Here is a 27,729-nt window from a genome sequence, read left to right on the forward strand (position 1 = left end):
AGGCTTTATTGTGAGACAGGCCAGCAAGGAGACAGGAGAGGCAGCTCAAATTTGTGTCCTCTGTTTAGGGTCTGGAACAGGTTTAAGGGGGCAGAAGGTAAGGGAAAGGACTTAGGAATGTTGGCTTGGCAGAGTCTGATTAGAAGGCCTCGAATTTGACCATTTACGGTAAGGTATATTTAGGCAGATTTTAACACCAAATCTTTCTGGCTAGCAGACCTGTTTCTTCAGAAAGAGTACCAGTGGTCAGGTTCCAGTCATTTCTCAGTCTTCTTGGTTCAGGAGGAGGGGGAGTCATTTTTCTGTCTTCTTGGTTCAAGGTTCTGGCTGCGTTACATGACTTGCAGTTTTCGCTGTGTTATACCTGCAAGATGACTTGACATTCTGTTACCAACAAAGTACGGCCAGTTTGGGCTGGTTCTGTGGTTATAAATGCAACTGCTTGATATACACTAGTTTATGCCATTCATTTGATTTCATAAGTGTTCTATGACATTATTTGTATTCTGTTTAATGTCCTAGGTATTTATGTCTTGAATCTTTTTTTTTTTTTTTTTTTTTTTTTTTTTTTTTTTTTTTTTTTTTTTTTTGAGACGGAGTCTCGCTCTGTCGCCCAGGCTGGAGTGCAGTGGCGCGATCTCGGCTCACTGCAAGCTCCGCCTCCCGGGTTCACGCCATTCTCCTGCCTCAGCCTCCCGAGTAGCTGGGACTACAGGCGCCCGCTACCACGCCCGGCTAATTTTTTGTATTTTTAGTAGAGACGGGGTTTCACCGTGTTAGCCAGGATGGTCTCGATCTCCTGACCTCGTGATCCGCCCGCCTCGGCCTCCCAAAGTGCTGGGATTACAGGCGTGAGCCACCGCGCCCGGCCTATGTCTTGAATCTTAAGTTAGAAATAAATTGCTTTAAGACAGAGCCCAATGTATATACTTTATTATACCTGGTGCGGGGACTTCAAATAGTGGAGAGGCCTTGAACTGAGACTTAGAGAGTGAGTAGGATCTGGTTCTTGAATTTCTTGCATATTCCTTTTATCTTTCTGAGAAAATTATAGTTAGCATTGCTAACAAATAAATATGTTTTCTTAAGTGCTGTATGCTATTAATATATACAAAGTACATAAAGGTGGCAGGTAGAAAAGGACAGGAGGAAGAATAAAGTGGTTTTGCTTCTCTCACTCATACCAGATTAGAATATTAGAAGGCTTACAAATTACAGCACATCCTGTCAAAGGTATGGTGGATTTGATTTTTGGAAAAAACCAAAGTCATTGAAACCCATTCTGTTATTTAAGGCCAATAAAAAGTATTTAGTGTTTGAAAATTTTTCAGTGCCTTTAAAGCACATTATTTTCTTGAATGGCTTATAAACTCATACTGAAAGCAATTTCAAAAGAGGGATTCTAACAGTATTTTGAGTATTAGAAACATTGTGAGGCTGGGCACGGTGGCTCATGCGTGTAATCCCTGTACTTTGGGAGGCCGAAGCAGGCAGATCACCTGAGGTCAGGAGATTGAGACCAGCTGGACCAACATGGTGAAACCCTGTCTCTCCTAAAAGTACAAAAAATTAACAGGGCATGGTGGCAGGCTCCTGTAATCCCAGCTACTCAAGAGGCTGAGGCAGGAGAATCACTTGAACCCTGGAAGCGGAGGTTGCAGTGAGCTGAGATGGCACCACTGCACTCCAGCCTGGGTGACAGAGTGAGACCTCATCTCAAAAAAAAGAAAAAAAAGGAAAGAAAAGAAAAAAAGAAACATTGTGAGAACAGGTATAACCTATTAAGGTGATGTCTTAGAGAAATAATAGTCATTTAGAAATGTTAAGTTTAGTGGGTTTTTTTGCTTAAAATAACCACAACTCAGAGCCATTCATTCACAGCTAGGGCTTGTAATATTTATACATAACTGTACCCTCATTTCTCCACCTTTTCCCTCTGACCTCTTGTCCTTTGGCCTCTTTACTCCACATTTACTTATTCCTACAAAGGTGGGGGAACAAAAAGAAGGTGAAATTTTATTCCTAGTTAATAATTTTATAAATCAAATAGGACATTTTGGCAAGAAAGAATTTTATAACCATTAATGGCTATGAAGCTTTGGGATCATCTGTTAATTTAACTATCCATGCCATCTCTGCTTCTTCTGTTAGCACAGATAATTTAAACTTAGGTGAATAATTTGCCATCCGTAATTATGGTCCAGCCAGTTATGCTCTTGGTCTATTATTAAATGTTTAACCATGTTTTCAGTAATTAGCGATTTGGTATAGGAAAGCAATAAAGAGTATTCCCTTTATTTATGGAAGGGAAGGAAAGTTGATGATAAATTTTGAGGGTAGCTTACAAACAAGATAAACTATAAAACTATAAAGTTTTCATTTTAAATACTTTATTGTATATGCTGTAATGATGTAATTTCTATTTGTAATACACAGGAACTAAGTGAAGGCAGAGATTCTCCTGAAGTTAGCCTTCTCTCAGGCGCTGCTATTACAGTATCTGATACAGTTGCTGTAAAGGAGACATCATTAGTAGAGCCAGAGAAGATTTTAGCAGCACCAAATACATTTTTTGAGCCTAGAAAGGAAGTCACAATGACCATGACTTCTGAAGAAACTAAGGATGAAGAAAGCTCTCTTGAAACCTTTGTGTCTGCCTTAGAAAGTTTACTTACATCACCAGAAAGCACCCAGGAGGAAAGATTGTTTGAATTAGTAAGTGATTTTGATTGTAAAGAATTGATGAACCCATTGAGTGACTCTCTTAGTTCCATATCAATACCTTTGAATTCCTGGTCGGCATGTCATAGAGATTTACTAGAAAATGCAAAGGATGATGCATTGCCAGCTGAGTTATTGGAAGCCCTGAACACATTGTCAGAAGCCAAGGTGGAAACCATCTGTCACAGAAAAGAGGGAGGTAGCAGTCTCATTGCTAGAAATGAATGTTTAGAAGTGGAGTTCAATACGTCTCAGACCAATGAAGATTGTACACAAATAGCAGAGGTGAATTTTGAATTTCTTTGTTCTACTCCACCATTTGAACATGGTTCCAAGTTAGCTGAGCTATAGGACAAGCATCTTTCAGTGGAGCAAGTAGCTGAAAATATGAGTCTATGATTTTGCCTTTTAAACTTCAACAAGTTTTCATTGTGTTAAAATCAAATCTACCCAAATATCAACACCGAGAAGATACTTTGTGACTTGGAAGCATAGAGTGATCTTTTTAGAAGTTCCTAGGATAGAGTTTTTGAGGAGTTAGGAAATTAAAATAGAAAGATTTCTTCTCAACAGGGCTGAGAAGACATATCTTTAGATTGCTTATATGTAGGAAGGAAAGAATTCTTTACTAAAATTTTCTCTGTTAGCTCGGAAAATCACTATGTCTACCTGGGTGCAGAGTACTGATGGGATACCCCACATTAATTTACATTTTGACATAGAATATATGCAGTTGGGATGCCAGGGGAGGGAAAAAATATGCCTAGCTTAAGCAGAATTTTGACTTCTATGTCTGAGAATACTATCAGGTGGCATAGCTCTTGGGGTTTAGAATTCTTGTAGTATTATGCCTGGAGGCTCTGTAGTGGCCTATCACTCACAAAGTCCCTTTGTCATATTGACAGTTTCTTTGTTTTTAAAAATAATCTTTATTTTTTTCCCTGATTATAATAATAATGCATCCTCATTATAAAACAAATTTTAAACCTTACAGAATTACATAATAATATGGTAACAAATATCCTCCACAGTTTCACTCTTTAGAGGTAATCACTGTTAACAGTTTGGTGTATCTCTCTCCAATTATTTCCATCATATTCTATATTAGTTCATTTTATACTAATGGGATTATATTATATATAATGCCTTCCAACTTATTTTTTAAATTTAATAATGTGTTTTGTTTATCTTTCAATGTCAGCAAATGTAGCACTACTTAAATCTTTTAATTTGCTGAATAGTATTCCACTGTGTGAATATATTGTAATTTATTTGATCAATTCACTAATGATGGTCATTTGGATTGTTTTCTTTCTTTTCTTTTTATCTTCCGATTACCAAAATGTTTCTGTGAACATCCTTGTGAAGATTTATGTAACAAAATGCTGAGCTCGTGTTGCAGCATACATACCTGGGACAATACTGCATGAAGTTCTGTTTAACAAATCTCAAAACTGACATAGGATTTTTTAAAAACCAGAAAAAGAGAAACTAATTATGGAGATAGGGCATGAAGATTAAACATTGCAGTGTTCTAATATGAAAAGAGGGAATATGAGTAAAGTGTAGGAAATTATGATTGGTATTAATACAGTGAATATGAATTTAGCAAGTCTTCGAAAGGAAAAAAAATAAACCCTCTTAAGTAGAAAGGAGACTTACTTAGAACAGATCAAATAATATACTCATTTACTCAGCTGTAATAAAAATATGGAGCTTGTTACCTTGAGAAGCTTTGCAAGACGGATATGTAAGTAAGCTGAAGAAAGGTTTAGATGATATGTATAAAGAATACATATGTTCATGGAAGTTAAATCTATAATGAATTATTAAGGGAAAGAACAATTCCTGATACACTGTTAACCTTTTAAAATCAATGTAATGGAGGTTATGTACTATCTTGTTCCACAAAATATCACTTGCTGCTGCTGTCAGATAATAAAACCCTAGGCTGAATAGTCCATTGATCTAGCCTAGTGTGACATTTCTAATGTTTTTGTAGATCTCTCATCATTCTACATTCCAAATTTCTTGCAAAATTAAAACTCCTAGAGTGACCATAGATTTGCCTTTGAATTTTCAAGATAAATATTGATCAAAATCATTTTTACTTATGCTCTTAAGCTTTTAAATCTGCATTGTCCTTTATTACATTAATTATTATTAAATCTTTCATTATGTCCACATATGTCTATGAATTCTTGTACTTGGATCCTATAATAGGCATTTTAATTTAATCAAAGGTCAAGACAAAATTTAACTTCTTATAGTTTTAATTTTTTTGCAGTGTTGTAATTTTTTGTGGATGTATTTATGTATTTGCAGACTCTGCAAGACCCAAATCCATCTGGATTGCAAACTTTGGCTCATCAAAATATCACTTCTTGTGAGCCACTAAGTAATAAGAGAAATTCAAATTCAGTGACAAATAGCTCTGATCAGGAAACTGCGTGTGTGTTGAGGAGATCATCAAGACTAGAAAAACTGAAAGTAAGCAGAGATGCAAAGTACTCAGATCACATGTATAAGATGCCAGAAAAGATTTTACCAAAAATCCTTGGCTGTGAGGACCTAACAAATAATAACTCTTCAGCTCAGAATTTCAGGTATGCAATGAAATTATGTCTTTATCTCCAGGTGTGCTATAGACATTATAGATAATTATATGCTTGGGGACATCAGGGTCAGTATACAGTTAACACAGGGGAAAGAGCTTTATTTTTTATATTATTGCTTTTTTATTTTGCAGTTTTTGATCAGTGCCATACCACAGAGCAAGGCTTTTTCCTCGCAAAGAGCCTGCATCTTTTTCTCTAGAGGGTGAATAGAGTGGATAGTGGCATGCCAACTTGGGGAGTAAAGAGCAGGAGATTAAGAATACTTACACTTGTAGATGACTAATCCTAAAGAAGAGAAACCCACAGGTCGCGCAAAGAGAGGGCTAGAAGCTGTGATGACTGGCATGCCTGCTGCAGAATTACCTGCAGGAGCCATCTCCGTATTTAAAACTGCCATGCCACTTGAGAACAGCTCAGTAAAATACCCTGGAGTTTTAATATTGTATTCAAAAATTGGTATAATTCTCTGTGAATGTTTGCAAAAACCGTTATAGCCATTTAAAAAATACGTTGTTTTTCAAGAATGCAGGATCCGGCTTTAATGATTGATGGTAAAGAGAAGAATATGCATTCAGCAAGGTTCAAGAATGGAAAACAGATCAGGAAAAATGAACAACTTTCAGGAAAAAAAGGTGATGCATATTTTGAGTATTTTTCTATTTCTTTTACAGAAACAGAATTGGTAGAAAGGATTCAGAGATTATCTTTCTCAACTTTCTAATTTTGCTGATGAGGAAACTGAATTTCAGATAGGTTAAGGGTTTTTCCCAGAACCATACAGCTCATTAGTAGCATAATTGAGAATTGATCCTGAACTTCTGACTCATAGATTAGTACTTTTTTCTGTAGTTCTGCTTTGGAAAGAGTAGTTACAGACCTCTTTTTAAATTTACATGTGTGACTAACCTAGCATATGGCTATGAAAAAGCATATCAGGAGGAATAAAGGAAAGGACAAGGCACAATTGTTATTATTCTTAGATCTTATTTCTGTGTTCCTATAACATCCAAAAGATTGAACTAAAAAACTCTCAGAAGCAATAAGAGAATCTAGAAACATTGTTTAAAAAATAATAGATAGTAGAAAAATTGGCAAAACTGAAATATGGGTTGTAGATGAAAAAATAATATTGTATCAGAGGTAAGTTTTCTGAATTTGATAATAATACTGCAGCGATATAAGCGTACATCTTTGTCCTTAGAAATATACATTAAAGTATTAGTGAGTAAAAGGGCATGATGTATAAAAGTTACTTTTTATGTATACATGTGTCTGGATGCATACGTATTTAGAAGAAAGAATGGTTTAAAGTCAATCGCAAAATATTAACAAGGGGTGAGTCTTTTGTTCTATTTTTACAACTTTTCTGTAAGTCTGAGATTATTTCAAAAGAAAAAGTTTTAAAAATGCGATAAGCTGGAGTCAACAATTAATGCCTTTCACATATATGTATGTATTAACTTGTTAGAAAGTGTAAAAGATTATCTCATTTATAATTGTTCCAAAAAGAAAATACTTTTATAACTAATAAGAAACATATCATACTTATAAGAAGAAAGTTTAAAAATTCTACTGTGAGATGTAAAAAATACTTGAATAAATGGAAAGAAGAACCTTGTTCTTGACTAGAAAGATTCAGCATTGTAAGAAGGTTATCCCTAAATTATTCTAGAAATGCATGAGATCTCATCAAAAACAGATTTTTATTTATTTGCTAATTTTTTGTTTTATTTTGTACTGTTTTACAGGGATAGAGAGTAGCTATGAGAAAATTTCAAAGTAATACTAAATATCACCTAGAAAAGTAAATATGAGAGACTAGCCAAGAAAATTCTGAAAAATAAAAGCAAAAAGTTAGAGTGGCAGGACCTTTTCTCCATAGTATGAGAGCATATTAGAAAGCTACAGAAATTAAAGTTATTTGACACTGGAGCAGGAATAGACAGATAAATCAGTGAAACAGAATAGAGAGTTTAGATGTAGAAGCCAGCTACAGTGAGATATGGGAAAGATATGTAATACAGATGGCATCTCAAATTGTGGTGAAAAGAAAGACTAAGCAATAAGTAGTGGAAAACACAAACAAAATTGGATTTCCATAACATTCCTTACACTAACTTTAATTTCAGATTGATCAAAGATTTAAATGAAAAATAAAAGTTGTAGAAGAAAACGTAAGTGAATCTTTCTGTAACCTTGGTGTGGAGAAAGTCTTTTTAAATCCTCTTGGTTTCTGAGTTTAAAATCATAAAATTAACTACATACCTTTAAAAGAATGATAAAAATTCTTTTAAAGAATGATAAAATTAACTACATACATTTAAAAAAATTGTATGGAAATATACCCTAAAGAAGAATCAAATATCAAATAGCTAAGAAATATTAGCATCATTTGACAGGGGTTTAATTGCATTAGTATGCAAAAAACTCTTATGAAACAGTAAGGATAAAGAACGGGTGTATGTCATGGCCTTAATGGTGGTGATGGTTTCATGGGTATATACTTGTCCCCAAGTATATTGAATTGTATACATTAAATAAGTATCCCTTTTTACATGTCAGATAATAATAATAACAATAATTAATTAAAAATTTTTAAACTGGGGGAAAAAAGTAAAAAGAACATGAATAGATAAGGAACATGAACAAGCAGTTCACAGAAAAAAAAATACACACACACACACACACACGTATATGAGCACCTCAATCCAGTCTTATTGGTCTAGGACTTCAAGTTTGAGTTTTGGGAGGACACCATTCAGTCTGTAACACCTTCAGAGGTGAATTCTACAAAATATATAAGGGGGAAATAATACCAGTTCACCACACAATTTTTCCAAAAAATTAAAGATGAGGAAACACTTCTCAACTCATTTTAATGAGGTCATCATTAAACTGATACCAAAATCAAAGACATTATAAGAACAGAAAATTAGACTAAGTATCCTTCATGAATATAGATGCAAAAATTCTAAACAGGCCATGTGCAGTGGCTCATGCCTAGAGTCGCAGTACTTTGGGAGGCTGAAGTGGGTGGATCGCTTGAGCCCAGAAGTTTGAGATCAGCTTAAGCAACATGGCGAAACCCTGTCTCTATGAAAAATGCAAAAAATTAGCTGGGCATGGTGGTATGTGCCTGTAGTCCCAGCTACTCAGGAGGCTGAGGTGGGAGAATTACCTGAGCCTGGGAAGTTGAGGCTGCAATGAGCCGTGATTGCACCACTGCACTCCATCCTGGGCAATACCCTGGAGAAGAATATGGAGAGCAAGACCCTGTCTCAAAAAAAAAAAAATTCTAAACAAAACTTGAGCATATCAAATCCAACATTATATAATACATCATGACCAAGTGGTGTTTATCCTAGGAATTCAAGATTGGTTTTACACTTGAAGACCAATCGCTGTAATTCATTGTATTAACAAGCTAAAAAAGAGAAACCATATGATCATCTCAATAAATGCATAGAAAGCATTTGACAACATCTAACACATTTGTTCCTGGTGAAAATTCTCAGCAAACTAGGAATTCAACCTGACAATGGACATCTACAGAAATCATACAGCTTTATACTTAATTGTGAAAGACTAAATGCTTTCCCCCTAAGATCAGAAAATTACATAATTATAATATAACAAGTACAACTGGCACAGGCAGATTTGGAAGTAAAGACTGCTCTGATTATGGTAAGCATGCAATTTGTCTAGTGGGAAAAGAATGCTTTGTAGTCTGGTATACAAGAATGTAGACTCAAAGTTCAGCAGTTTGGTTTGTTATACAGTGGGACTGAATCAAGGGAGTCAAACGGCAAGGCAGTTGATATGTCATCCATTAAGAAAGCTGCTGCAGTACTCAGTTACTTTTGTAAGGTTTTAGGATGGGGCAGGATAGCTAGATACAAACTGGAAAAGCTATCATCAAGCTACTCTGAAATTCAGAAAATCCAGATGAGTATTGCCCTCCAAATTGACAGGATTTGAAACATGTAAATGAGGAGCTTCAGTATTTTAGGAGGCACAGTGGAGAATTGATACTTGATATACATTATCTGGAAAAGTATTTTAATCGTGCATTTCTGGCTTAGTAAATAAAAACAATTGCAAGGATCAAGGCTGTGGTTCTCTGCTTAATTTCATTAATTTATTTTTAGCCAAGAAGGAGAATTTTGCATTCCCTTTTCCAGTCTCACTGGGATTAGTTTTTGTATCTTATATGCCTCTGAGATTTTCTCCTCATGGTTTTATAAGACATTTGGTAATATAACATTTTATTAAATTTGATAATATATTATTCTAGGTTTAAATAATCCTTTTCACCAGAACTTTTAAGAAGATTATCTGTTAGTCTTTTCATATATGCACCTTTCATGGGTTTTCAATCAACACACACTGTTTATCATGATGTATAGTTTACTTCAAATATTTTAAGACTAGTGGCATTTGTCTCTTTTTCCTTTTTGTATGTAGATAATATTATAGTTGGGTTAATGGATGAATATTCTCATAATATACTTCACTTCTACACTATTGACTGAGTTAATCCTGTTACCTATGTTCGTGAAGTTTGTAGTTTGAAATATGTGGTTTGTAATCCGTATTCCTTCTGATATTCAAATAATGATTTTTTTCTTTTGTTCATTCCCTCATTTCAGAAAAAATGAAGGTGAACAAAATATCTCTTCGTAGCATTAACCGGAGAAACATTTTTGGAGAGAACTTAGTATATAAGGCTGCTCTACACGATGATGCTGATCTTGTTCATCATTGTATAAAAAAAGGTGGAAATGTTAATCAGCCAAGTTATGCTGGTAAGTTAGGATTACCACCCACAGTTACCTTAAGAGTGGTTTGTAGTTTCAGCTGAATCACTCTTAGTAGGAAAGTATAGAAAGTGAGCCTAAGGTAAGTTCCAAACAGAAGGCTTTCAGATCATTTTCCTGTTGAAGTAGCTCATCACCATTATCTTTCAGGGAAGAGGGCAGGGTGAGAAGACTCGGTGGCAGGAGAAGAGCATTATGTTTCTCCTTCAAAGATTATGCCAGGTGGGTTATGTGCAGTGGCATCCAGAAGGTACCTGGGGCTGGCTTTGCATGGTCATTGTTACTATGAGACTCAGCCTTGAATGAAGGAGAAATGATGTCAAACACTGGAAGAAGCTGATGGTGCACTGAGCTGTAGGGGAAAATTCATGATGAAATGGTAGATGTACAGCAGGAGCAGTGGCCAGGGAAATGGAAAGAATACAGTATGAAGTACAGAGGTTGGGACAGGGAGCTCAGAAAGTGCAGTATTTCTGCAAGGCTGGGTCACTGGTACAATGTTCCCTGTGGGTAGAATGTGACATGTTGTGCTAGAGAAGAGTGATTCCTTAAAGGTACTTAAGTACTTAATACACTGAACAATACTTGGACAGCCTGGATGGTGCTTTTGGGTGTCCATACTTTTCATGTTGTTTCTAAACTTGCTCAGTTTAGAAACATTGCAAAGAGTCTTATGGTGCACAGAGATGGCACAGTAAAATCCAGGGACAAGCAAGTGATTTCAAGTGCACCCCCAGTACTTTACCTTAGCAAAGCCTGGGTTTACACTATAATCAGGATTTTAACAGGATATTATTTTAAATGTCATACCCAGGTTATAGTCCTGTTATAACCCTCAACCTTGTATTCTTATTTGCCAGCCACAGCACTTACTCTCTTGATTTCAAGAGATATGCGGTTCTTTCTGTTGGTATTCTTTGTCTGCCCATTGAGTTCAAGAGTAGCCCTATATGCAGCCAATTTTGACTTTATGGATTTCTCAAGCCTCTCTTAACATGTTTCTTTGTATTAGCCTTTTTTTTTTTAATGTGCCAGTGTTAACATTCTCAGTGGCTGTTCCCTTCTTGTCTTCAGACAGTTAATATATACCTTTTCCTCATTGTCTCAGGTACTTCTGTGACCTTCATGAATTCTTTATCCCTATCATATTTTCCTGCATTTTGAACTCACTTGTTCTCTACTTTTCCTTCTTACTTTGCATCTTAGCTCTATCTTTATTTCTGGCTACCACATCCCACAGAATTACAGAGGACAGTGTTTCCACAGAGTTTCCATTTTCAATAGAATCACCTGCAATGTTTGTTTAAAATGCAACCATCATTTCACCTCCCAAAACACACACACACACACACACACACACACACACACACACACACACAACAGAATCACCGGCAATGTTTGTTTAAAATGCAACCATCATTTTGCCTCCCAAAACACACACACACACACACACACACACACACAGTCTCATACACACACACACTGTCTCATACACACACACACTCACTCTCTCAGCTATATGACCTCTATCATGTTAGTTCAATGTAGTGAGCGTTTACAGTATGCCTTCTATGTACCAGATGCTGTGAAAACAAAAAGATTAATAATCTCTAGTAGGAAGATTTAAGTATACTTATTTTGTGGTACAATTAAAAAAAAGGCCCACTGCCCTGTGAGAAATGAACAAAATGTAATAGTGGACCAATGGTCTTTTATATGTAACATTTTGAATTTTATAAGTCCTCATTTACATTTTATGATATTTTTGTCTTTGATTAAAAAACAAATTGCAGGGAGCTCAGAAAGAGCAATAATTCTTTTTCCAAAAGCAAAGGTGACAGCCATGAAGTAGGCTAAAAAAAACTCTGAATACTCAAAATAGATCACATTTTAAATTTTTGCCAAAAACCTCTGAGAACAATGCCTTGAGCTTTATTTTATGCAGAACTCTTTCTGATTCCTATACCTGTAACACACTGGAACTGAAAAAGAAAGGTTGGCCCAGACCAGGGTATTAATGATAGCCTGAAGTTTAAGTCAATAACAAAGCAAGAAATAGATAACATAAAATATGAGAGACAAAACTGTTTAGGACTATGTAATGTAGAAAGGAGTGCACTTTATACTTCTGTGAGTGTTAACGATGGCTACATTACAGCATATAACAAATTTTAGTGTAATCATAAATCTTTTTTAAAAATGTGTTATATTCTCTTTGAAGGAAATTTATAACTATATTCATTTTTTTAAGGAGATTTCCTCCAATTTCTTTTTTTAAATAAGTTTTTTTGGGGATCTCCCAACCTGCAGATTTGGGAGGTAATAAAAGATCTGTTGTAGAATGTGTTCCATCTTTATTTTGGAGGGGTGGTTTTACAATGCTGAAGGCATAATCCTTAGGGGAAGGAAAATTCTCTGTTACATTTGATTTCTTTCTGTAATCTGTAGCGATTTCTGTGGTCTTCAGTGGCTTTCTCTGCAGAATAAAGCGCCTTCTGGCTTTATTGACACTGGGAACTTCTTTCAACCCTGAAACTGATAATTCTTCTCTACTGAGTCATCCTTTTTTAAGTCTCACTTCAGGTAGCAGTCATTGTTTTTTCTGGAATTGGACACCATTTTTTACTTTTAATGGATACATAATTATTATATAACAAATAACTATAATTATATGTATAATATATAGCGTATTATAAACATACATAATTATACATATTTATGGGGAACAATGTGATTTTTTTAATACATGTGTATGTTGTGTAATGATCAAATCAGAGTAATTAGCATATCTAACACCTTAAACATGTATCATTTCTTTATGTTAGGAACATTTAAAAATCCCCTTTTCTATTTCGAGACATGCAATACCTCTTTGCTGACTCTAGTCACCCAACTCTTCAATAAGACACCATCACTTATTCTTCATTTCTTGTGTGTGTGTGTGTGTGAGATGGAATCTCACTTTGTTGCCAGGCTAGAGTGCAGTGGCGTGATCTTGGCTCACTGCAACCTCCGCATCCCAGATTCAAGCGATTCTCCTTTCTCAGCCACCTGAGTAGCTGGGATTACAGGCGCCCGCCACCATGCCCAACTAATTTTTGTACTTTTAGTAGAGACAGGGTTTCACCATGTTGGCCAGGATGGTCTCGATCTCCTGACCTTGTGATCCACCTGCCTCAGCCTCCCAAAGTTCTGGGATTACAGGCGTGAGCTGCTGCACCTTTCTGTTCTTCATTTCTAATTGCAACTTTGTACCCATTGACCGTCTCTTCCTAATTTTTCCCCTCCCACTACTCTCCTCAGTCTGTAGTAACCACTATTCTATTCACTGTTTCTTAGGATCAACTTTTTAGATTCTGCATATGAGTAAGAACATGCAGTATGTGTCTTCCTGTGCGTATCTTATTTCACTTAACATGATGTCCCCCAGGTTCTTCCATGTTGTTGCAAATGAAAGAATTTTATTCTTTTTTTATGGCTGAATAGTATTCCATTGTATACATATACCACATTTGCTTTATCCATTCTTCTGTTGATGGACACTTAGGTTGAGTCCATATCTTGGCTATTGTGAATAGTGCTACAGTGAGCATGGGAATTTAGATATATCTTTGACATACTGATTTCATTTCCTTTGGATATATACCAAGTAGTAGGATTGCTGGTTATGGTAGTTCTATTTTTAATTTTTTGAGGAATCTCCGTATTGTTTTTCATAATGGCTGTACTAATTTACATTCCCACCAAAAGCGTAAAGGTTCTCTTTTCTCCACATCCTCATCAACACTTATCTTTTGTCTTTTTAATAATAGCCATTCTGAGTGGAATGAGGTGATACATTATTGTGGTTTTGATTTGCTTTTCCCTGGTAGTCAGTGATGTTGAGCACTTTTTTTGTATATCTGTTGGTCTTTTGCTCATTTTTAAATGGAATTATTATTATTATTATTTTTTGGCTATTGAGTTGTTTGAGTTTCTTATATATTCTGCATATTAACCCCTTGTCAGATGCATGGTTTGCAAATATTTTCTCCCATTCTGTAAGTTGTCTCTTGACTCTGTTGATTGTTTTCTGTGCTGTGCAGAAGGTTTTTAGTTTGATGTAATCTCATTTGTCTGTTTTTTAATTTTGTTGCCTGTGCTTTTAAGGTCTTATCTAAAAAAGTATTGCCTAGTGTCATGAAGCATTTTTCCTATGTTTTCTTCTAGTAGTTTCAGTTTCAGTATTTACATTTAAGTTTTTAGTCCACTTTGAGTTGAATTTTGTATGTGTTGAAAATAAGGATCCAGTTTTATTCTTCTGCATGTGGATATCCATTTTTTCCAGCACCATTTATTGAAGAGACTGTTTTTTCCCCAGTGTGTATTTTTGGCACCTTTGTTGAAAAGCAGTTGGCTGTAGATGCGTGGATTTATGTCTGGGCTTTGTATTCTGTTATATTGGTCTGTGTGTCTATTTTTATGTCAATATGATGATCTTCTCATTAATAGAGCTAAGTAAGGTAATATGCCTCTAGCTTTGTTTTTTAAAAATTTTTTGCTCAAAGTTGCTTTGGCTGTTTGGGGGTCTTTTGTGGTTCTACATGAATTTTAGGGATTTTTTTTTATTCCTGTGATGAATGTCATTGGTATTTTGATAGAGATTGCATTGAATATATAGATCATATTGAATCTGTAGATTATTGTGACAGAATTAATTATTCCAATCCATGAACATGGGATACACTTATATTTATATGTGTCCTCTTCAATCTGTTTCATCAATGTTTTGTAGTTTTCAGTGTAGAGATCTTTCACCTTCATCTTAAATTTATTCCTAGGTATTTTATTTTTTGGTAGCTATAATAAGTAGGTTTGTTTTCTTGAATTCTTTTTCTGTATAGTTCACTATTTAGCATATAGAAACACTGCTTTCTGTATGTTGATTTTGTATCCTGAAAGCTTATTGACTTTATTAGTTCTTACAGTTTTTTAGTGAAGTCTTTAGGGCTTTCTATATATAAGACCATATCATCCACAACCAGGGACAATTTGACTTCCTCCTTTCCCATTTGGACACCTTTTATTTTTTTCTTTTGCCTAATTTCTCTCGCTAGGATTTCCAGTATAATACTAACTAGAAGTGGTGAAAGTGGACATTCTTGTCTTTTTCCAGATCTTAAAGGAAAAACTTTCAACTTTTCCCTGTTTCATATGAAGTTAGCTATGGGTAAAAATAAAGCCCATATATGGGATTTATTGTGTTGACGTACATACCTACTGTACCTAATGTGTTGAGAATTTTTATCATGAAGGGATGTTGAATTCTATCAAATGCTTTTTCTGCATCTTTTGAAATGATCATATGGTTTTTGTCTTTCTTTCTGTTAATGTGATATATCACGTTTATTGGTTTGTGCATGTTAAATCACTCTTGTATCCCTGGGATGAATCCCAATTGATCATAATGAATAATCTTTTTAATGTACTGTTGAATTCAGTTTGCTGGTATTTTGTTGAAGATTTTGCCCCTGTGTTCATCAGGGGTATTGGGGATTCATTTTTAAGCACCTCCTCCCCCTGCCCCATCATTGACTTTGGATCACTCACACTTGTATCTTGTTTTCTTTGGGAATTTTCTTCAGTAACTTTAAAATAGGATACTGGCTTTTCCTTGGAAGCCATATGTTTACTTTTATATTTACCTTATCTTTCAGGCATTCGGGGCTCAAGGAGAAAAGTAATATTTGGTTGTGGTTATTTTCTCATTTCTATAGTAGACATTTTAGTCTTTTTTTTTTTTTTTTTGAGTTGGACTCTCACTCTTGTCACCCAGGCTGGAGTGCAATGGCGCTATCTCGGCTCACTGAAACCTTCCCCTCCCAGGTTCAAGAGATTCTCCTGCCTCAGCCTCCCGAATAGCTGGGATTACAGGCGCTTGCCACCATGCCTGATTATTTTTGTATTTTTAGTAGAGATGGGGTTTTACCATGTTGGCCAGGCTGGTCTTGAATTCCTGACTTCAGGTGATCTGCCTTTCTCGGCCTCCCAAAGTGCTGGGATTATAGGCATAAGCCACCTCTCCTGGCCCATTTTCATCTTCTTTAGGAAACTAATTTTTATTGTAGTTTGAGCAAAATCTAGACAAGGAAAGGAAGTTTTCTAGAAGGAAAATCATCATCTGCATTCCAAAGTTAATGACTTTTGAGTTTCTGATACTTAATTTTTCATCCCATCTAACTGGGACCTGTGATAGATAATCAAGTTAACCAATGTACATATTGGTAAGCAAATTTTCACAGGTTCCAGAACCTAAACAGCAATGAATTCATACCTTCTATAAGAAACAATATTTGGGGGAAATCGTTTTTGTATATACATTTTAAAGATAGGTAGTTTTAAAATATTCAAAAAGTTCACATGACCTATTTATTTATCCATATACCTATTATCTAGATTCTACATATTTATTTTATCAGATACCTATCCATCTTGAAATCTCTCTGTCCATCCATCAATCCATCTTTATTTTGGTGCATTTCAAAGAAATTATAGACAACAGTGTGTTTTATTTTTTTTTATTTTTTATTTTTTTTTGAGTCTACCATGTTCAACATGTGGCTTCTTTTTTTTTTTTATCATTACTATTATACTTTTAAGTTTTAGGGTACATGTGCACAATGTGCAGGTTTGTTACATATGTATACCTATGCCACATTGGTGTGCTGCACCCATTAACTCGTCATTTAACATTAGGTATATCTCCTAAAGCTATCCCTCCCCACTCCCCCGACCCCACAACAGTCCCCAGTGTGTGATGTTCCCCTTCCTGTGTCCATGTGTTCTCATTGTTCAATTCCCACCTATGAGTGAGAACATGCGGTGTTTGGTTTTTTGTCCTTGCGATAGTTTGCTGAGAATGATGGTTTCCAGCTTCATCCGTGTCCCTACAAAGGACATGAACTCATCATTTTTATGGCTGCATAGTATTCCATGGTGTATATGTGCCACATTTTCTTAATCCAGTCTATTGTTGTTGGACATTTAGGTTGGTTCCAAGTCTTTGCTATTGTGAATAGTGCCGCAATAAACATACGTGTGCATGTGTCTTTATAGCAGCATGATTTATAATCCTTTGGGTATATACCCAGTAATGGGATGGCTGGGTCAAATGGTATTTCTAGTTCTAGATCCCTGAGGAATCGCCACACCGACTTCCACAATGGTTGAACTAGTTTACAGTCCCACCAACAGTATAAAAGTGTTCCTATTTCTCCACATCCTCTCCAGCACCTGTTGTTTCCTGACTTTTTAATGATCACCATTCTAACTGGGGTGAGATGGCATCTCACTGTGGTTTTGATTTGTATTTCTCTGATGGCCAGTGATGATGAGCATTTTTTCATGTGTTTTTTGGCTGCATAAATGTCTTCTTTTGAGAAGTGTCTGTTCATATCCTTTGCCCACTTTTTGATGGGGTTGCTTGTTTTTTTTTTTGTAAATTTGTTTGAGTTCATTGTAGATTCTGGATATTAGCCCTTTGTCAGATGAGTAGGTTGCAAAAATTTTCTCCCATTTTGTAGGTTGCCTGTTCACTCTGATGGTGGTTTCTTTTGCTGTGCAATAGCTCTTTAGTTTAATCAAATCCCATTTGTCAGTTTTGGCTTCTGTTGCCATTGCTTTTGGTGTTTTAGACATGAAGTCCTTGCCCATGCCTATGTCCTGAATGGTATTGCCTAGGTTTTCTTCTAGGGTTTTTATGGTTTTAGGTCTAACATGTAAGTCTTTAATCCACCTTGAATTAATTTTTGTATAGGTGTAAGGAAGGGATCCAGTTTCAGCTTTCTACATATGGCTAGCCAGTTTTCCCAGCACCATTTATTAAATAGGGAATCCTTTCCCCATTGCTTATTTTTGTCTGGTTTGTCAAAGATCAGATAGTTGTAGATATGCGGCATTATTTCTGAGGGCTCTGTTCTGTTCCATTTGTCTATATCTCTGTTTTGGTACCAATACCATGCTGTTTTGGTTACTGTAGCCTTGTAGTATACTTTGAACTCAGGTAGCATGAGCCTCCAGCTTTGTTCTTTTGGCTCAGGATTGACTTGGCGATGCAGGCTCTTTTTTGGTTCCATATGAACTTTAAAGTAGTTTTTTCCAATTCTGTGAAGAAAGTCATTGGTAGCTTGATGGGGATGGCATTAAATCTGTAAATTACCTTGGGCAGTATGGCCATTTTCACGATATTGATTCTTCCTACCCATGAGCATGGAATGTTCTTCCATGTGTTTGTATCCTCTTTCATTTCATTGAGGAGTGGTTTGTAGTTCTCCTTGAAGAGGTCCTTCACATCCCTTGTAAGTTGGATTCCTAGGTATTTTATTCTCTTTGAAGCAATTGTGAATGGGAGTTCACTCATGATTTGGCTCTCTGTCTGTTATAGGTGTATAAGAATGCTTGTGTTTTTTGCCCATTGATTTTTGTATCCTGAGACTTTGCTGAAGTTGCTTATCAGCTTAAGGAGATTTTGGGCTGAGACGATAGGGTTTTCTAGATATATAATCATGTCATCTGCAAACAGGGACAATTTGACTTCTTCTTTTCCTAATTGAATGCCCTTTATTTCCTTCTCCTGCCTGATTGCCCTGGCCAGAACTTCCAAAAGTATGTTGAATAGGAGTGGTGAGAGAGGGCATCCCTGTCTTGTGCCCATTTTCAAGGGGAATGCTTCTAGTTTTTGTCCATTCAGTATGATATTGGCTGTGGGTTTGTCATAGATAGCTCTTATAATTTTGAGATATGTCCCATCAATACCTAATTTATTGAGAGTTTTTAACATGAAGAGTTGTTGAATTTTGTCACAGGCCTTTTCTGCATCTATTGAGATAATCGTGGTTTTTGTCTTTGGTTCTGTTTATATGATGGATTACGTTTATTGATTTTCATATGTTGAACCAGCCTTGCATCCCAGGGATGAAGCCCACTTGATCATAGTGGATAAACTTTTTGATGTGCTGTTGGATTCGGTTTGCCAGTATTTTATTGAGGATTTTTGCATCAATGTTCATCAAGGATATTGGTCTAAAATTCTCTTTTTTGGTTGTGTCTCTGCCAGGCTTTGGTATCAGGATGATGCTGGCCTCATAAAATGAGTTAGGGAGGATTCCCTCTTTTTCTATTGATTGGAATAGTTTCAGAAGGAATGGTACCAGCTCCTCCTTGTACCTCTGGTAGAATTCGGCTGTGAATCTGTCTGGTCCTGGACTTTTTTTGGTTGGTAAGCTATTAATTATTGCCTCAATTTCAGAGCCTGTTATTGGTCTATTCAGAGATTCAACTTCTTCCTGGTTTAGTCTTGGGAGGGTGTATGTGTCGAGGAATTTATCCATTTCTTCTAGATTTTCTAGTTTATTTGCATAGAGGTGTTTATAGTATTCTCTCATGGTAGTTTGTATTTCTGTGGGATCGGTGGTGATATCCCGTTTGTCATTTTTTATTGCGTCTATTTGATTCTTCTCTCTTTTCTTCTTTATTAGTCTTGCCAGAGGTCTATCAATTTTGTTGATCTTTTCAAAAAACCAGCTCCTGGATTCATTAATTTTTTAAGCGTTTTTTGTGTCTCTATTTCCTTCAGTTCTGCTCTGATCTTAGTTATTTCTTGCCTTCTGCTAGCTTTTGAATGTGTTTGCTCTTGCTTCTCTAGTTCTTTGAATTGTGAAGTTAGGGTGTCAATTTTAGATGTTTCCTGCTTTCTCTTGTGGGCATTTAGTGCTATAAATTTCCCTCTACACACTGCTTTGAATGTGTCCCAGAGATTCTGGTATGTTGTGTCTTTGTTCTCGTTGGTTTCAAAGAACAGCTTTATTTTTGCCTTCATTTCATTATGTACCCAGTAGTCATTCAGGAGCAGGTTGTTCAGTTTCCATGTAGTCGAGCGGTTTTGAGTGAGTTTCTTAATCCTGAGTTCTAGTTTGATTACACTGTGGTCTGAGAGACAGTTTGTTATAATTTCCATTCTTTTACATTTGCTGAGGAGTGCTTTACTTCCAACTATGTGGTCAATTTTGGAATAGGTGTGGTGTGGTGCTGAAAAGAATGTATGTTCTAATGATTTGGGGTGGAGAGTTCTGTAGATGTCTATTGGGTCTGCTTGGTGCAGAGCTGAGTTCAATTCCTGGATATCCTTGTTAACTTTCTGTCTTGTTGATCTGTCTAATGTTGACAGTGGGGTGTTAAAGTCTCCCATTATTAATGTGTGGGAGTCTAAGTCTCTTTGTAGGTCACTAAGGAATTGCTTTATGAATCTGGGTGCTCCTGTATTGGGTGCATATATATTTAGGATAGTTAGTTCTTCTTGTTGAATTGATCACTTTACCATGATGTAATGGCCTTCTTTGTCTCTTTTGATCTTTGTTGGTTTAAAGTCTGTTTTATCTGAGACTCAGATTGCAACCCCTGCCTTTTTTTGTCTTCCATTTGCTTGGTAGATCTTCCTCCATCCCTTTATTTTGAGCCTATGTGTGTCTCTGCACGTGAGATGGGTTTCCTGAATACAGCACACGGATGGATCTTGACTCTTTATCGAGTTTGCCAGTCTGCACCTTTTAATTGGAGCATTTAGCCCATTTACATTTAAGGTTAATATTGTTATGTCTGAATTTGATCCTGTTATTATGATGTTAGCTGGTTATTTTGCTCGTTAGTTGATGCAGTTTCTTCCTAGCATCGACGGTCTTTACAATTTGGCATGTTTTTGTAGTGGCTGGTACCGGTTGTTCCTTTCCATGTTTAGTGCTTCCTTCAGGAGCTCTTTTAGGGCAGGCCTGGTGGTGACAAAGTCTCTCAGCATTTGCTTGTCTGTAAAGTATTTTATTTCTCCTTTACTTATGAAGCTTAGTTTGGCTGGATATGAAATTCTGGTTTGAAAATTCTTTTCTTTAAGAATGTTGAATATTGGCCCCCACTCTCTTCTGGCTTGTAGAGTTTCTGCTGAGAGATCAGCTGTTAGTCTGATGGGCTTCCCTTTTTTGGTAACTCGACCTTTCTCTGTGGCTGCCCTTAACATTTTTTCATTCATTTCAACTTTGGTGAATCTGACAATGATGTGTCTTGGAGTTGCTCTTCTCGAGGAGTATCTTTGTGGCGTTCTCTGTATTTCCTGAATTTGAATGTTGGCCCACCTTGCTAGATTGGGGAAGTTCTCCTGGATAATATCCTGCAGAGTGTTTTCCAACTTGGTTCCATTCTCCCCGTCACTTTCAGGTACGGCAATTAGACGTAGATTTGGTCTTTTCACATAGTCCCATGTTTCTTGGAGGCTTTGTTCATTTCTTTTTATTCTTTTTTCTCTAAACTTTTCTTCACACTTCATTTCATTCATTTCGTCTTCCATCACTGATACCCTTTCTTCCAATTGATCGCATCGGTTACTGAGGCTTGTGCATTTCTCACGTAGTTCTTGTGCCGTGGTTTCCAGCTCCATTAGGTCCTTTAAGGACTTCTCTGCATTGATTATTCTAGTTATCCATTCATCTAATTTTTTTTCATAGTTTTTAACTTCTTTGCCATTGGTTTGCACTTCCTCCTTTAGCTCGGAGTAGTTTGATCTTCTGAAGCCTTCCTCTCTCAACTCGTCAAAGTCATTCTCCATCCAGCTTTGTTCCGTTGCTGGTGAGGAGCTGCATTCCTTTAGAGGAGGAGAGGCACTCTGATTTTTAGAGTTTCTGGTTTTTCTGCTCTGTTTTTTCCCCATCTTTGTGGTTTTATCTACCTTTTGTCTTTGATGATGGTGACGTACAGACGGGTTTTTGGTGTGGATGTCCTTTCTTTTTGTTAGTTTTCCTTCTAACAGTCAGGTCCCTCAGCTGCAGGTCTGTTGGAGTTTACTGGAGGTCCACTCCAGACCCTGTTTGTCTGGGTATCAGCAGCAGTGGCTGCAGAAGAGCGGATATTGGTGAACCACAAATGCTGCTGCCTGATTGTTCCTCTGGAAGTTTTGTCTCAGAGGAGTACCCGGCCATGTGAGGTGTCAGTCCACCCCTACTTGGGGGTGCCTCCCAGTTAGGCTACTCGGGGGTCAGGGACCCACTTGAAGAGGCAGTCTGCTCTTTCTCAGATCTCAAGCTGCGTGCTGGGAGAACCACTACTCTCTTCAAAGCTGTCAGACAGGGACATTTAAGTCTGCAGAGGTTATGGCTGTCTTTTGTTTGTCTGTGCCCTGTCCCCAGAGGTAGAGCCTACAGAGGCAGGCAGGCGTCCTTGAGCTGTGGTGGGCTCCACCCAGTTTGAGCTTCCTGGCTGCTTTGTTTACCTACTCAAGCCTGAGCAATGGCAGGCGCCCCTCCCCCAGCCTCGCTGCCACCTTGCAGTTTGATCTCAGATTGCTGTGCTAGCAATGAGTGAAGCTCCGTGGGCATAGGACCGTCTGAGCCAGGTGTGGGATATAATCTCCTGGTGTGCTGTTTGTTAAGCCTGTTGGAAAAGCGCAGTATTAGGATGGGAGTGACCCAATTTTCCAGGTGCCGTCTGTCACCCTTTTCTTTGACTAGGAAACGGAATTCCCTGACCCCTTGCGCTTCCCAGGTGTGGCGATGCCTCACCCTGCTTCGGCTCACACACGGTGCACTGCACCCACTGTCCTGCACCCACTATCCGGCACTCCACAGTGAGATGAACCCGGTACCGCAGTTGGAAATGCATAAATCACCCGTCTTCTGCACCGCTCACACTGGGAGCTGTAGACTGGAGCTGTTCCTGTTTTGCCATCTTGGCTCCACCCCAACCAACAGTGTGTTTTATCACTAAACACCCCAGCATGAATATTATTAGAGTTCAGGGGTGTGTGTGAATGTGTGTGTGTGTGTGTGTTTTCTGAGGTAACATTTTCATATAGTGAACTACAAATCTTAAATGTGCCATTTGATGAATGTTGACAGATACACTATCCCAGAAAGTTCCCTCATGCCTCTCTCAGTCATTCCTCACTCTCAAGATGCCACTACTGTTCTGATATTTTTCACTCTATATTAGTTTTGCCTCTTTCAATATTTCAGCATATTTCACGATTAAACATGATTTTAACTATAGGTTTTTATAGATGCTCTTTATCAGATTGAGGAGTCTATTCTTTTTTTAATATACTTTAAGCTCTAGGGTACATGTGCACAACATGCAGGTTTGTTACATAGGTATACATGTGCCATGTTGGTGTGCTGCACCCTTTAACTTGTCCTTTACATTAGGTATTTCTCCTAATGCTATCCCTCCCCCAGGCAACCGCCCGACCTGACAGGCCTCAGTGTGTGATGTTCCCTGCCCTGTGTTCAAGTGTTCTCATTGTTCAATTCCCACCTATGAGTGAGAACATGCGGTGTTTGGTTTTCTGTCCTTGTGATAGTTTGCTCAGAATGATGGTTTCCAGCTTCATTCATGTCCCTGCAAAGGACATGAACTCATCCTTTTTTATGGCTGCATAGTATTCCATGGTGTATATGTGCCACATTTTCTTAATCCAATCTATCACTGATGGGCATTTGGGTTAGTTCCAAGTCTTTGCTATTGTGAATAGTGCCGCAATAAACATACATGTGCATGTGTCTTTATAGTAGCATGATTTACAATCCTTTGGGTATATACCCAGTAATGGGATGGCTGGGTCAAATGGTATTTCTAGTTCTAGGTCCTTGAGGAATCACCACACTGTCTTGCAAAATGGTTGAACTAATTTACACTCCCACCAACAGTGTAAAAGCGTTCCTATTTCTCCACATCCTCTCCAGCATCTGTTGTTTCCTGACTTTTTAATGATTGTCATTCTAACTGGCATGAGATGATATCTCTTTGTGGGTTTGATTTGCATTTCTCTGATGATCAGTGATGATGAGCATTTTTTCATGTGTCTGTTGGCTGCATAAATATCTTCTTTTGAGAAGTGTCTGTTCATATCCTTCACCCACTTTTTGTTGGGGTTGTTTTTTCTTGTAAATTTGTTTAAGTTCCTTGTAGATTCTGGATATTACCCCTTTGTCAGATGGGTAGAGTGCAAAAATGTTCTCCCATTCTGTAGGTTGCCTGTTCACTGTTCACTCTGATGGTAGTTTCTTTTCCTGTGGAGAAGCTCTTTAGTTTAATTAGATCCATTTGTCTATTTTGGCTTTTGTTGCCATTGCTTTTGGTGTTGTCGTCATGAAGTTTTGCCAATGCCTATGTCCTGAATGGTATCGCCTAGGTTTTCTTCTAGGGTTTTTATGGTTTTAGGTCTAACATTTAAGTCTTTAATCCATCTTGAATTAATTTTTGTATAAGGTATAAGGAAGGGATCCAGTTTCAGCTTTCTATATATGGCTAGCCAGTTTTCCCAGCACCATTTACTAAATAGGGAATCGTTTCCCCATTTCTTGTTTTTGTCAGGTTTGTCAAAGATCAGATGGTGGTAGATGTGTGCTGTTATTTCTGAGGTCTCTGTTCTATTCTGTGGGTCTATATATCTGTTTTGGTACCAGTACCATGCTGTTTTGATTACTGTAACCTTGTAGTATAGCTTGAAGTCAGGTAGCATGATGCCTCCAGCTTTGTTTTTTTTGCTTAGGATTGTCTTGGCTATGCAGGCTATTTTTTGGTTCCATATGAACTTTAAAGTAGTTTTTTCCAATTCTGTTAAGAGTCATTGATAGCTTGGTGGGGTTGGCATTCAATCTATAAATTACCTTGGGCAGTATGGCCATTTTCATCATATTGATTCATCGTATCTATGAGCATGGAATGTTCTTCCATTTGTTTGTCTCCTCTTATTTCATTGAGCAGTGGTTTATAGTTCTCCTTGAAGAGGTCCTTCACATCCCTTGTAAGTTGGATTCCTAGCTATTTTATTCTCTTTGTAGCAATTGTGAATGGGAGTTCACTCGTGACTTGGCTCTCTGTTTGTCTGTTATTGGTGTATAGGAATGCTTGTGATTTTTGCACATTGATTTTGTATCCTGAGACTTTGCTGAAGTTGCTTATCAGCTTAAGGAGATTTTGGGCTGAGACGATGGGGTTTTCTAAATATACAGTGATGTCATCTGCAACAGGGACAATTTGACCTCCTCTTTTCCTAATTGAATCCTCTTTATTTCTTTCTCTTGCCTGATTGCCCTGGCCAGGATTTCCAACACTATGTTGAATAGGAGTTGAGAGAGGGTATCCTTATCATGTGCTGGTTTACAAAGGGAATGCTTCCAGTTTTTGCCCATTCAGTATGATATTGGCTGTGGGTTTGTCATAAATCGCTCTTATTTTGAGATACGTCCCATCAATACCTAGTTTATTGAGAGTTTTTAGCATGAAGGGCTGTTGAATTTTTTTGAAGGCCTTTTCTTCATCTATTGAAATAATCATGGGGTTTGTGTCATTGGTTCTGTTTATGTGATGGATTACATTTATTGATTTGCATATGTTGAACCAGCTTTGCATCCCAGGGATGAAGCACACTTGATCATGGTGGATAAGCTTTTTGATGTGCTGCTGGATTCGGTTTGCCAGTATTTTATTGAGGATTTTTGCATCAATGTTCATCAGGGATATTGGTCTAAAATACTCTTTTTTTGTTGTGTCTCTGCCAGGCTTTGGTATCAGGATGATGCTGGCCTCATAAAATGAGTTAGGGAAGATTCCCTTTTTTTCTGTTGATTGGAATAGTTTCAGAAGGAATGGTACCAGCTCCTCTTTGTACCTCTGGTAGAATTCGGCTGTGAATCTGTCTGGTCCTGGACTTTTTTTGGTTGGTAGGCTATTAATTATTGCCTCAATTTCAGAGCCTGTTATTGGTCTATTCAGAGATTCAACTTCTTCCTGGTTTAGTCTTGGGAGGGTGTATGTGTCGAGGAATTTATACATTTCTTCTAGATTTTCTAGTTGATTTGCGTAGAGGTGTTTATAGTATTCTCTGATGGTAGTTTGTGTTTCTGTGGGATCGGTGGTGATATCCCCTTTATCATTTTTTATTGCATCTATTTGATTCATCTCTCTTTTCTTCTTTATCAGTCTTGCTAGAGGTGTATCAATTTTGTTGATCTTTTCAAAAAACCAGCTCCTGGATTCATTGATTTTTTTAAGTTTTTTTTGTGTCTCTATCAAGGAGCCTATTCTTAATTTACAGAGTTTTTTTGTTTTTAAGTAGAGTTTATGCTAGCTTTTCTCATGTACTTCTCATACATCTATTGATATGACCATATAATTTTTCTCTCTTATTTCACTACTGTGGTGAATTAGCTTTATTGATTTTCAAATGTTAAACCAACCTTACATTCTTAGAATAAACTGTATCTGGTCATGATGTATCATTCTTTTTATATATGGCTGGATTCGATTTGCTATAATAAGGGTTTTTGCATCTATGTTCATGAGTAACATTGGCCTATAATTTTGGGAGAGAGATAATTCTTTTGTCTGTGATTTTTTTGAGGGGGATAATGCTTTTTTCTGGATCCTTTTGATCAAGATTTGCGAATATTTTGTTAAGGATTTTAAAAAATCTATCTTTATAGATTTATAATTATCAGTGTATAATATTTTTATAATGCCTTTGGTTTTGGTATCAGGGTTATGCCGGCCGCATAAGGTAAGAAGTCTTCTCACCTTTTCTATTTTCTGAATGAATTTGTCTAACATTTAAGTTTTTTTTTTTTCTTTCTTAAATGTTTGACAGAATTAGGAGTGAAACCATCTGGGCCTATAGTTTTATTTGTGGGAGAGTTTTGATAACAAATTCATTAATAGGTATAGGCTATTCAGATTTTCTGTTCCATCTTATGTCTGTTTTGGTAAGTTGTGGGTTTTTTTTAGTTGTATTATTCAATTTTACTGATTTTTTTCAAGAATCGATTTATGGCTTTTTTAGTTGTCTTTGTTATTTGTTTTATACTTTATTGATTTCTGTTCTTTTTCTGCTTTCTACTTATTTTTGTTTTCTTTGTTCTTTTAGCTTTAATAAGGTAGAAAATGAGGTCACTGATTTTGTACCTTTTTGCCTAATATAAGCATTTAAAGCTTTAATTTACCTCTAAGAACTACTTTAGTTGTTGCATCTCACAGATTTTTATATGTTTTATTTTCATTGTAATTCAGTTTGAAATATTTTTAATTTCTCATATGCTTTCTTCTTTGATCCAGTGATTATATTAGAAGTTGTTTAATTTTAAAATGTTTGGGGATTCTCTAGATACCTTTCTGTTATTGATTTCTAATTTGACTAAAAAGAACATAAAGGATACATTTTACATGATTTTGACCTTTTTACATTTATTGAAAATTGATTATTGCATAATATATTATCTCCTTTGTTGAATATCCCAGGTGCACTTGAATGTTTATTCTTTAGTTGGATGTAATGTTTTATAAATTTCAGCTAGGTAAAGGTGTTGATAATGTTGTTCAGCTCTTCTATATCTTTATTGATTTTATGTCTCATTGATCCATTTTTTTTAGAGAGATGTTAAAATCCTCATAAATGTGATTGTGGAATTGTCTGTTTCTTTCTTTGATTCTGGCAGTTTTTGCTCCTTATATTTTGAAGCTCTGTTGTTAGATACATAAAGTTATGATTGTCATGTCTTGTG

At 36.7% G+C, this 27,729-nt stretch overlaps 1 protein-coding gene across 4 annotated transcripts in view; it reads left to right on the forward strand.

Moving 5' to 3' along the window:
• Positions 1–27,729, forward strand: part of ANKRD31 (ankyrin repeat domain 31) — a 179,223-nt gene that overhangs the window by 41,194 nt on the left and 110,300 nt on the right. For 2 of the 4 annotated variants that reach the window (XM_034959938.2, XM_055112313.1), the window contains exons 7-10: positions 2,437–3,006; positions 5,047–5,327; positions 5,862–5,971; positions 9,989–10,144. In XM_034959938.2, the coding sequence (XP_034815829.2) occupies positions 2,437–3,006; positions 5,047–5,327; positions 5,862–5,971; positions 9,989–10,144 (1,117 nt within the window). The remainder of the gene's footprint in view (positions 1–2,436; positions 3,007–5,046; positions 5,328–5,861; positions 5,972–9,988; positions 10,145–27,729) is intronic. The other 2 variants (XM_055112315.1, XM_055112314.1) reach the window with 1 other exon arrangement.

Source organism: Pan paniscus, chromosome 4 (genome assembly GCF_029289425.2).
Source record: "Pan paniscus chromosome 4, NHGRI_mPanPan1-v2.0_pri, whole genome shotgun sequence".
Classification (NCBI taxonomy): Eukaryota; Metazoa; Chordata; class Mammalia; order Primates; family Hominidae; genus Pan; species Pan paniscus.